The sequence below is a fragment of the Hippocampus comes genome, unplaced genomic scaffold (assembly GCF_001891065.2).
Source record: "Hippocampus comes isolate QL1 unplaced genomic scaffold, H_comes_QL1_v1.1 scaffold194, whole genome shotgun sequence".
Taxonomy (NCBI): domain Eukaryota; kingdom Metazoa; phylum Chordata; class Actinopteri; order Syngnathiformes; family Syngnathidae; genus Hippocampus; species Hippocampus comes.
This window is the reverse complement of record NW_017805828.1, coordinates 551,546-564,112: the sequence shown is the minus strand read 5'-3', so window position 1 is coordinate 564,112 and position 12,567 is coordinate 551,546. Positions and strand designations below refer to the sequence as shown.

Sequence of the window (12,567 nt, the reverse complement as noted above, 5' to 3'; positions counted from 1 at the left end):
CTAGGCACAATCACAGGAATTTTTAACAGACATGAATACAACACAATTGTCAATTCGTATCCTCTCAAAACTTTGTTAGTGTTTTTGTGCGTTAAATTATGGACAGGAAGCAGGCTACGATTCTTTGTGATGCCATGCGACGCATTTACGCGTTCATGCGACGGCGCATTGCTAATGTTGTATTGGAATGCCGGCAATATGCCACTTGGAGATTCAAATTTTTATTTTAATGTGACATTGAGAAGTCTAAGTGCCAAACTATTCAGAACCAAATTTTATGATTTTTGCTGACACGGGGGAAAAAAACTGTTTGTGTTTGTCCTCCTTGCCTTCGTCGGTGTGACCTTCTCTATCTGCTCTTATCGTCCTCCGGATAGGTTTTTCTTTCTACAGCCTTGCAGACGTTTTCCCCCCACTCGTGCTGCATGCTGAGTCGAGCAAGGCAGGGTTTGTGGGTGTGGCTGACTTTAAATCGTCCCTTAAACTTCCCCGAGAACTTCTCAGAGGTAATGAGAGCCTGGGCTAACCAGTGTTTTATCAAATCAGCACGGACACATGCTTTTTTTTTTTTCCCCTTCAGCGCTAAATAGTGATTGCTGTAGATTGAGGATGGGAGAGAAAAATGACACATTTGACGCATTGTCATAATTGTACACGATGAAATCAGGGATATAATTTGAGATATCGTATTGCATCTTGATTGGAGTGAAATTGCATCGCAATTTGAACAAATGCCATCGAAAATTGGAGCAGCGAGGTTGCTCGGTGGAGTAAACGTTCTTGTCATAGGAGTGAATTGTCTTGAAAGTGGAGATGATTTGTATCGCAACAAGACTGAATTTACCACCATTGACGTGAGTTGCGTCATATCGAATCAGAATTGGAATGAAACGTCTCACGTGCGAATAGCATGATAGCATCATTTCAGGGAATCCATCGCATCTTATTCCGCCATAAATTTGATTTATACTGCATAACGTATCGCGCCGTATTTAGACTTTATCGTCCTCTATCGCTGCATAATTGGAGGGAATGGATTCGTATTGTGTTTAAATCGGAGTGAATGATGTCGCGTCATACAAGTGAATCGTTTGCCTCACAATTGGAGTGGATCATTTTGTATTGCGAATCATTTTGGGATTGAAGGGAAGTGTACGGTATCGTTTAATTGTATCGGATTGAAGTATGGTAATTGTTCATCTCGTATCATAATTGGAGTGAACGATGCCGCATTGCAAACGTAGTGGATCTAATTGTATCAGTAGTGGCTTAATCGGTATCTTATCATTGACTGCGTATCGGGATGTGTATCCGCCTTTGGGATCGAGATTCATATCCCGAGTGATTTCAGCTGTAAATCATTGCGGCGATGAAAGGCTTTGCTTTTAAACTCGAAAGCTTGTCATTTTTCATGCACCGAGGTGTGAAAGTAACGCCTTGAGACAAATGAATTTTTCAGAAGGAGGGAGGTCGGGTGGTGGGGGATAGCGAGGCGGGAAGGGGTGTTGCGGCCGGCTGAGGTCTTGGCGGCTTCAAGTGTTGAGAAGAAGCCCGCTGATAGATGGTTAACAACCACGTAGCATACTAAGTGTCATTATCGTCTTGGCAAGAGGAGATTCCATCCCACCGCCGATCGCCATTCAATGTCATCTCAACACTTGTGCACACTTGCGGTGTGGACTGGAAATTGAAATTGAATGGGAGGCTTTTACTTCTGAAATCGAGGAAGGCTGACCTTTACGTTCAGTCAGTCAGTGGAGACAGTTTAGATTCTTCTTTAAAAAAAAATCCGGCACACGTTGCCCATCACAATCTCGACAAAGAATACCAAAAAGTGGGCGTCGCAATCGCTTGGATCAGCCACGATTTGGTTCCAGCTTGGCTTGGAAACGTGCGGAAAAACCCCAACAGATCCTATTCATAAAAGCACCCAAGATAAGTTCCTCCGTCACGATTCTGGAATGAGTTCCAGGTTTGAATTTGAGCCATTGTAGAACCTTTACATTTGGAGCCTCTGTTTGAAGAAATGTCTGTGTCTGTCTGTCATAAACTAAATCAACTCACCCTTTGAAGATGCCCAAACAGACTTGTACAGTAGAGAGCAGTTGGAGTGATTAAGTTCTACCGTGCAAACGGCTGACAACTCTTGAACGTGACCGCACGTAGAATATATGACGGCATAAAATGCACACAAGCCCAAAATCAAGCCCTCCCTTTAATGAGGATGTTATTTATCCCCTCTCGCAGGCCTGTTCAAAGGCGCTCATGAAATATGGAAGCGATATTGGCGTCAATTGGGTTTCATTGCCTTCACATTTGCATACGCTGCGTTTGAAGTGCGGCTGCAGTATGTGTTGACTCAAAAGCCTGGAATGCAGTCAGTGATCAGCACCGCGTATTCGATGTTGGGGTCTGTTTTCTCCGCGACAAAACCAAACGGAGATCATGTACTGACGGTAGTGGGAAGCCGCAAAGTACAAGTACACAAATAGAGAGACGTAACAAGAGCGACGTCAAGTCAAACGTGTTTAGCAGCGTCATTGGTTAAGATCTTTGGGTCTTATCAAGCAAAAGAAAAATAAACTGCAACAGCTGCAAACATGGAGGAACATGAAGCACGGTGCAAAAAAAATCAGTTTTTTATTTTTTTTTAATCAAAAATCCTTTCTACTCTAAAATAAAAGAGTATGAGTACTTTCGCCACCTCTGTGTAGGACATGAAGTTTTCCAGAGGATTAAAAAAAAAATGTTCTGCTCGATGAGGAACTTGGGACGCTCCAAGAGCAAATTTCACGCTGCAAACCCGGATGGTACGGCTCCCCCTCGTCAGCGCTTTGCCAAAGTTGTGCCGCAATTTACGAGCGAGCAAGTAAGCAAGCAGCAGCAGCAGTGGTGAATTTGTGATATCTTTCACGAGGCCGTCAGTGGGACAGATGTCAGCTTTTATGATGCGCTGGACACGGGCGCTTTGAAACGCCTGGACAGGAGATATCTGAGCCTGCAGGCTTGTGGCTCATGATTATGTGCACCGTTAAAATAAATAAATGAATCAAAAAAGAGTAGACTTCTATTAGCCTCACAAATGTTTACTTATGTACATTTCCCGGTTCAGCCCAAATTTTATGGAAAAGCACACTGAGATGCTAATGCTATGATGTTTATGTGATTAGCACATAGCACCACAGCTAATGATGAAAATGACCCGCGATGCTTGCCACAAATGAAAAATTATCACTGGAGACGTCAGCTCAATGAGCAGGTAAAAGTTTGCCCACCCCTCCGTCTCTAATTGGTTGTTTTTGGTCAGATGTGGTGGTTTTTTTCAGAGTCAAATTAGAGGCACAAGATGGAGCCAAAGAGTCTTTTTTTAACTACTGTGCTACAGTCAAATTGATACCAACTGAACAATTATGACCACAATTTAAGCCAGTCAAAAGTGGCAAAAGTACTCGTGCTCTATGCTGCATACGGTAAGCGCAAGTCTGGACAGAAAAAGATGCTGCTAAAAGTCGAAGCGCTGAGTCAAAGAGGAAGTTGAAAAAAAACTTCACATTATGTTCTATGCACCGACACTAATATAAAAATAATATTGCGATTATGATTACATTTGTGGAATATGAATTGAGCAGAAAAATCCACCTGTTTTGAGCCATCTCAGCCAGCGGCCATTTTGTCACTTGCCGTTGACTGAAAATGACATCACGGTTTCTCAAATCTTGACCAATCGCGGGTCACCCGCTTTCTGGGTATGGTCATATGACGTTCGCAAGCTGAGCCCTGAGGAACTGTGATGTCATTTTCAGTTGCCAGATGTGGGGGTGGAAATGGCCACCCCTGGCCACCACATAGCATCGCCCCTGTTTGTCGCTAAATTTCAACCAGAAATGGTACAAAACAGCTCAAAGGCACTTCTTTGAATAATTGTTCACTGTGCCAACCTGTAAGCCGTTGTGAAGTGAGTCGAGTTTAGTCGACTGCTTCTATACAGTACTCGTATTACGTTTTTGCTTGCAAGTCAAAGCAAAAAATTCGCCGGACGACAGCTCGTGTCAAAAAAGAAAATGGGGTCAATCATATTCCGAGGCACCAATGTAGTGTATCTGTTTTCAAATGTAAGGACCAAAAAGTTAAAATTGTCACCAAAAAAGAAAAAAATACTCCAGTAAAGAACATATACCGGACAAAACAATGTCATGAAATATTTGTTCTTACTTCCCGCCACTGGCTTTTGTGGCAGAAGATATTTCATGCCGTGTGTATTTTGCCGAGCTCAAGCTGTCTGGCATGTTAGTCGGGAGTTTCCACATCAAAACCGAGCTAAACATTCACTTGGCAGAATCTCAGCTTGACTTTGAAGTGAGTGTGCAGAGCTTGCGTCGCGTTCATTCGTCAGCTTCGCGGCATTACGTGAAGACACTGTGCAATGTTTACACACTGTCAATGGTGGATTGTAAAATGAACACGAGGCCATTAGCTGAACGTCTTTGGAAACCTTCAAGACTATTTAGACATTGGGGACCAGAATGTAATTGTTTTTTTTTCTTTCCCGCAAGACAATTTATGCTGTCTCCCACAAAACCGAAGTACAGTGAACCATCACTATTCACGGGGGAAAGGGACAGAACCCGAATTGCAAAAATCCATGATTAAATGATGCCCACAAAAAAAAAAAAAAAGTTTGCCAGAAGAAAACCAAATCATGACATATGCATTCTTGAAAATCAAACCTCACTGACTATTTTAGCTCCTCCTTTCTTATATTTTGGAGGAAAAAAAAGCATGAAACCGTTCAAGATTAGCGAAGTGCTGTCATGCTTCCGTGGCGTGCTGTGCTTGTGTTCCAGCAACAATTGATGTATACCATGAATTCGCTCACCCACCTGTTCCGTGCAGTAATTTTTTTTTCTTTTTTTTCTGGACATTCACAATATGCCTCACATACATTGCTGGTGCAGGAGAATGCTTCCCCAGCGGGTGATGTGAAGACAGTCATGCGGCATTTAAGACAACAAAGCCAGGCATCCGTAATGAGCTACCAACCCAATTTGGCCCTTTTTATTTTGGTCATTTAAAGTGACGGCGCCACAACACAGCCAGTTGTGCAGTTGTGTAATGCTTCCCAGTGGTGTTGCAAAAACTGCCCAGATCGAAACGATACTACAGTGGATCCGCGTTATGATTTCGGTGCTTATGCATGTACATAACTGTAGGCTACATTTCAAAAGCATCCAATCAGAAATGCGCTGATTTCATACATATATTGCTCCTGGCTACTTAAAGGAATATTTGCATCATATGCGGGGTCTACTTTCAGATAAGCGCAAATGATGTCTTGTTTGATTGTGTGAGTGCACCTGATGTTGACGTTCTCAAGTTTGAATGAACCCACTATTTTCTAACCACAATTCACAAGTTAGAGAAAAAGGATTTTTCTTTTAGTTGCTGAAACAGATTAATTACATTTCAGTTCATTTCAATTGGGGAATATTCATTTATTAGCAATTGAGTAAATTGAACTAATAAACCTGTAAGTCCAGGTAGCGTGAATTTTAATTTTCTTTTTTGTTTCCCGCACAAATGTTTTCTATTTTATAAATACATAAATGCCTATATCAAAAAGACACAAACATAGCACATTTTTCCGATCGTCTTTTGATTTCAGGCACAAATGTTTTGCAATTTAAAAAATGAATTTAAAAAATATGTAAAGTTGTCACATTTCTATTTGCGTTTCACACACACACACACACACACACACGCACACGCACGCGCACACACGGGTTTTACAAAATCAATTCAAATTAAAATGTTTAACCCATCAACTGTTGATTTCAAAGGCAATCCTATTCAAATTGAATACACATTTCACCTATCACTTCCTGTCTTCACGCACATATATTTAAAATTGAAATTGAACACACGAATAAATAGATAAACACATTAAAAGTTCCTAATTTTGCCTCCACTAACCGAATTAATCTGCCACTATAATATGCAAACGTGTAACTCATTTTCGCGCCTAGCTTTTGATTCCACATGCAACTGTATCATAACACAGCAAAATGTATTTCGGCGGGCTACGTCGTCCCGGCTCCTCCCCCTCTGCCGTGACGTCGGCTTCTCCCGAGCTTCCCCCTGGATGGCGGACGAGGGAGGAGGGGACCCGCACTCGCTCGCTCCCTCACCTGGCCTGCCAGTCGCTTGTTCGGAGAGCAGCGTGAGCACACGGCCGTCCTTCTTTGCGTGGAACTCCGCGGCGTCAAGCGGGGATTAGGTTATTTGACTCTGCGCTTTCCTTCCGCGGGAACCTTGCGGGTCTCCGTGAGGAACTTGAAGCACCAAGGAGAACCGGGACCACCAAGTGTTGAGAAACTTCCCCTCGGCCGGCCATCGATCCAGAGACTTGGATGGAGCCACAACAGCACGTTTGACTTTCAACTCGCAACAACCGTGGAAGTCCAGCGTGGAACCATCGTGACTAGTCGATGCTTTGGCGACGCCTGATCCTCTAGTTCTCTCCCCCGTTTGGTTGGCTTCGGAGCTAGCAGTGCAGTTCAGTCCAGGGGACCCCCACTTTCTTTCCCTCCCTCCCACTGTGTGTGTTTTTTTTTTGCCCCCTCAAGCGGGATTTGCGCAAGTTGCATGCTCGCTCTTTGTACGCGGTTCTAACGCAGAAGACCCCCCCAGGAGAGCTGAGGTGCCATGGCGCAGCTGTGTGCGGGGATTTGCGTGCTCCTCTTGACGCTGCACGTCCAAGGTAAGCCCCTTAAAAACGCATATAAACGAAAACAAAAAAACAAACAAAACACTTTTATTCCAGTGTATTTTATTTTATTTTTTTGCTGCCACGCACACATACATAAATACTTGGGCGAATCCGAAAAGCATGAGATGTGCAATTTGGAGTCCGTTTGCTGCAGAGTACTTATTGAGTTTTTAAAAAAAAAAAAAGTGCAGTTACATGGGTAGTCAGCAGATGGCGTTGTGAGCACTGCAAAGTTTGGCTAATTTAAGGGGGAGTGAGAAGAGGGTGCTGAGGGGAGGGTTTGGAATAAAAGCATCCTCTGCTCTCCAGTTGTAATGGGATGAATATCCTTAATGTAATGACCTCCCTCCCTTCATCCTCTCTTGTCCAAATCCTTTATTCCGCTTTGTGGATTCGACACTGTTGGAGGAGGGAATGTTGCATCTCGGAATATATTGCAATATATTCCAGCCACTGTGTGTGTGTGTGTGTGTGTGTGTGTGTGTGTGTGTGTGTGTGTGTGTGTGGGTTCGCACGCGCACAGTAAAGCCTGTCAGAGGCTATTTAAATTCAATAACTGCCAGTGGTGTTCTCATGGAAAAATGTGCCATTCCTATTTGTGACAACACCCCACCCCCGCACCCCCCCCCACCCCCCCCCCCCCCCCCGACTCAAAACTAAATAAAAATCAACTCTAATGAAAGATCCAAGGTGAAAAACAAGGAAGATACCGACCTTGCTTGCTCGTGTTTTAACAGCGATGGGATGCTTTGATCACAACGAGCTCTGTGTGATTTGCGGCGAGATGATCCCCTTTGCTTGTGGAGAAGATCAGGATTAGTGTGTGTGTGTGTGTGTGTGTGTGTGTGTGTGTGTGTGTGTGTGTGTGTGTGTGTGTGTGTCAGGGGGTGAGGGTGGGGTGGGTGGGCGCTGAAGCGTTTGAAGCTGTTCAATCAAGGGTGTGTGTGGAAAACGTCTCCGAAATTGTACTGGACGCGTCTTGAGGAAAGTGAAAGAAAGACACGGGGAGCCAAATGAGATACTCCAAAGGGTGCTTTTACACGCAACGCTGTTCCGATGTGTTGGGTTTTTTTTTCACAGTTGCGATTGGCGCCGCATCCAAATGAGGAAGAATGGGTTGTATGTGCTTCAAAATCCGATTTGAATGGCAGAGCTCCCGTCGTGAATCGGTCGAGGCAAACAAATGACTGCTTTTTAACTTGCTGTCGAAAGAAATGGAAAAACATAACATAAGCAGTGGGAAATGGAAATGTGAACAGGAGTTCAGAACATTCAGATACCAATTCCAGATACCAGTTTCTCCCGTAGGTCATCAAGAAAATGGAGTCAGTCGTCGCATGTGTAAATTGCGATTGGAAAACTGTATTTTGCTACATCGCAAAAATCCGATCCACTACTTGGGTCAAATTGACCCAACATCCTGAATTGCTTTGGACAAAATCTTTTGGGTCAAATTGACCCCAACTATTGGATCGTTCCATTTTTTTTTTTTACCCAGCTTGGCTTATTTTTGATGCAATGTTTGTACAGTGCACCTCTCAAAAAAGGGATCATATCGTCCGTTCTCTGTCAAATTGTTCGGCCTGAGTTGAGACCAAACTAAACGATCGGGAGCCTTTCGCGTTCACATTGGAGTGCAGTTATTCCACCGCAGTTTTTTATTGACCTGGGAGCGAGTGTGCGTTAATGGAAAGAAGCTGCTGTCTGACTTCTCATCTGTCAGACACGCAGCAACAAGAATTTGCTCTCTGTGGCCCCCGGGGGGTTAAAGGGCGTCGCTGTTAATGCGCACCCTCTTTTTTAAGTCCTAATTGATATACAGCCTGTTCCCGACTCTGTCCTCATTGTGGAAGCACAAACAAGTGGGAGCGTCCCGGCCAAATCGCTTGCAGCGGCACGCCCCGTGTCGCTAGCGGGAACGGGGCCCAATCAACCCACACGCCAGATTCCAAACGGCGAGCCCCCGCCAAAGAGATGATCGGCGTGTGCGGGTAATACGAGCTCCTGCTGTCTTTGGCAGCCTACCATTCCAGACTTTCGATTTAATTTGAATCCTCCACCAGGTGGTGGTCGGTGGAGGTATGGCTCTGATGTCTCTTTTATTTAGTGGGAAGCGGTGAGTTATTAACGCAGACGGAGGGCGCGAGGATAAATCGCATCCCGGCCGTCCTTGGCGTGCGTGAGTCAGCGCTTTGGCCGGCGGTGTCCGCGTGAGTCTGTGCGTCGCTGGCCGATGAAGCCGATCCGCGCGCCGCCTTTGCTGCTGTTGTGATTGACGGCTCTATTGCTTGGGAGGGCGTCCGCGGATTGCTGATCAATGCGGCGTCCGAGTTCAGTGCGGTTAGGGAGGTCAGAGGTCATTGGGAGGGGGGCGGGGGCTGGAAGGTCTTGAAGTGGATGTTTGATGGTGACTCAGGCAGCAAAGTGCTGGACAATGCACACATGTCTTTAATTTGCTTGCTGACTGCGCACATTTTTACCTCAGCCAAGGCCATTTGTTGGTTTGTTGTTGATCCAAATTGCTTCCACACAGCGTTGAGCAAGCAATAACTCATTTGCTTGAATTTCGTAATGTATTACGTAATTCCTCAGAGTGTAATTCATAAGCATGGCAGGGCCTTGTTGGAGGATGAACCAAAAATTGACAACCACAGATGACAGAATTTCGCCCCAGAAAACCAACGTGTGAATGACATCCATTTTGCGACATTTTCCTCAATTTTTTTCGGCGAACAAGACATTTTGGCCTTTTCACATTGCACTTAGCAAGACGCAGTACGCCGTCAACAATCAGTAGCCGCCTGCCGCAATGCACCCTCCAACTGAAAAATGTTGAACTCGAGTGCGGTGGCGCGATGACGTCATCAGGAGCCGGAGAGCCGGCTGAGTGATTTCAGAGTGCTCATTTGCCAACTAGTGAGAAAAGCCTCCCTGTTAAGTTCTTGTAACAGGGAGACCTAAAAAAAAAGTGCAATGTGAAACGGCCTTAGTTATTGGACCATAGTAGAAGTATGCCCTGGTTTGCTTTTTTAGGAATTAAAGAACCAAAACAAATACATTAAAAATGTTTTAATGGTGTGACTCATTGACCGTGGTGGAATTTTGCAACATTTATCACAATTTTCCAATGAAAAAGGCATTAGGATTGTTAGGCCCTGCCCGAGGAATGCCGCTGCTTGTTGAGTGATGAATAAGAATCAAAAATTGCGAACCGCTTGGGATCACAAAATTATTTTCCCTAATGCTCAGTGAACAAGTCATGACGGTTGTTGGCCCTGTTTTGCTGCCTTGAGGATCAAAATGAACCAGTAACCATAAAATGTTGTGTTTTTCTGGTGGGGCTTGTTAAATTTAGTGGAAATCCGCCATATTTTCTGCATTTTCCCAGAGAGTCACACATTTGGATTTTTGATGTACCCACAGTTCGTATTCCGGAATGTCACCTTTGAAGTTCGATGGATGGATGGATGACAAATGATGAGATTTTGCTAAAATGTTCTCAATTTCCCAGGGAATGATGCATCACAAATGTCAAGCCTTGGTGGAGGTAAGCCCCGTTTTTTTTTTTTTTTCATTTTGTGCTGGAAATTAACCAATAATAACAAAGCTTCGGCACTGTTGTGATGGGACTTCAATTTGGTGGAATTTTCCGCCGTTTCCCAGTGAATGCTGCATGAGGACTGTTGGGCCTTGGTGGTGCTAACACTCTGCTCTTTAGAGTTTGGTCATCCAGGTCCTTATTTTTCCCCACCTTGCTTAACATTTAAAAAAAAAAACCCCTCTTTCTTTTCCTTTCTTTTTTTTTTTGATGGCGGCATGTACCTTCGCTAATGTAGTGATGAAAATGAACCAAAAACTGTAGCAGGAGTCGGACCTATGCATTTATGTCTACTGGGGTATAAGGGACTTTTCCGTACGGTATCGAGATGTATCGATTTTCTGCACTGAATATCTTCCGCGGAGGTGGCATGGCTTTACGGCCACAACGTTGGTGCTTGTCTTCGATTGTTTCTTGAACAGAACAGATACGGTCGCACGGCTTTGGGGGAGGAAGCAAACTATTCTTTGTTGTACATTCTGAACAAGAAGACAAACGGTCAGTGTTATACTTTCCTAAAAAGAAAAGATTGAAGCTGTTATATGGAGTTGAGTATTTACTTTCCATTTGATTGTAGACATTACTGAACTAAACTTGAACCCGACAGTGTTCTTAAAACCACGTTACCAACCGAACCGTCCTTTTGCGGGTACTGTTACATTCCTAGTGGCTATCACCTTATACAATTTGGTGTAGATTCAGATGGAAGGATTCCTGCATCGGGGTGGGGAAAGGGGGCCGGAACATCTCATTCGTTCACTGTGTGGATCAGATCCTGAATTTGCAGTTGGGGAAAAAAAAAAATCTGTCGGTGACTTCTTGTTTGATGGTTCAAGGAGCCACTTCTGTTCTGAGAGAGGGCCATTAAATATGAACCCTGCTCGGTGTAACGCTGGTCAAGTAATACCCGTTTCAGAGCTTGAGGCGGGCTGCTTCCAAATTTCATATGCTGGAAAAAAAAAAAACGCCGTTTGAAAATTCATTCAAATGTATGAGGTGTGTTTGATATTTGACGCTGAAGCAAATGAGGATGGTCTTGCCTTGGCGGAGGTCTGCACTCCACCGAGTGCCATTCTGGTCCCCACCCCCCACGCCCCTTCCTGTAATTTGCTCGTTTGTGGCAATTTGTACCCCATGCCGATGACGGCGCCGATCCGCCGCTGATGTCACACGGGGATTGTAAGGCTTGATAGTTTGAGTGTGAATGCTAATTGCTGTGATTCCGGCCTCCTCTGGGGGGCGGGGGTGGGGGGGGGCATCTCCTCTCGTGATGGATGGGCAGGAGCGTTCCAGGGAGAGTTGCTTGAAGGCGAGCGAGCTGACAGGAGATTAAGCCTCACCGTTCTCGCTCTCTCTCTCTCTCGCCGCCGCTGCCGCTCGCGGGAGCTAATGGAAGCGCTCGCTGCCTTGCTCGCCGCGACTTCTCTTTGAGCGTCGCGGTCTCGTTGCAAGCGCCGCTGCTGTCAAATCTCTCCCGGAACACCGCGTGAAATGGAAAGTTTTAAGATTCCGTTTTGTCTGCCACGTGTTGCCCCGCAGTAATTTCCAGGCACTCAAAACCTCTTTTCGAGAGTACAAATATTTGAATCGCTTTCTTTGTGCTTCCACGCCGCCCTTTGAGTAACAAATGAAGGGAAGGGTTACGCAGTGGAGCTGCCTCGCATTCCAGCCTCATTTTTACTCCATAAACAAACGCGGCCCAGATCAGCTTCTGACAATAGCGAACGTTGACGCTGGGACTTTGTTACGCTTGTGTGCATTGTACATTTCTTTGGATGGGCGAGTATCGATACCTGCTATCGATACCGGCCAAGAAAATCTGAGGTCGAGTAAGTCCTCCTCGGCAGTAGTTGGCGCTATAGTGCGGCAGTTTGACATATTGGCGAAGCAGCATGTACGTCAGAAAAATGTTGTATTCAATGTTTTGTCAGTGAAATTTTATACATTAAGAGTAATAGAGTGGCCGGTTAAATTTAGTACATCGATACCGGCCAAGAAAATCTGAGGTCGAGTAAGTCCTCCTCGGCAGTAGTTGGCGCTATAGTGCGGCAGTTTGACATATTGGCGAAGCAGCATGTACGTCAGAAAAATGTTGTATTCAATGTTTTGTCAGTGAAATTTTATACATTAAGAGTAATAGAGTGGCCGGTTAAATTTAGTACTCATACTGGTATCGGTCAGTCAAAAAAAAAAAAAAAACACA

The 12,567-nt window shown here is 44.8% G+C and overlaps 1 protein-coding gene across 5 annotated transcripts in view; it reads left to right on the top strand.

The window, feature by feature from the left end:
* The first annotated feature begins 5,946 nt into the window (after positions 1-5,946).
* nectin1b (nectin cell adhesion molecule 1b) overlaps positions 5,947-12,567 on the top strand; it is a 166,572-nt gene continuing 159,951 nt past the window's right edge. Inside the window, exons 1-2 of one of the 5 annotated variants that reach the window (XM_019887321.1) lie at positions 5,947-6,757; positions 10,278-10,313. In XM_019887321.1, coding sequence (XP_019742880.1) covers positions 6,703-6,757; positions 10,278-10,313 — 91 coding nt within the window. In that variant the 5' untranslated portion in view covers positions 5,947-6,702. The remainder of the gene's footprint in view (positions 6,758-10,277; positions 10,314-12,567) is intronic. The other 4 variants (XM_019887325.1, XM_019887326.1, XM_019887323.1 and 1 more) reach the window with 4 other exon arrangements.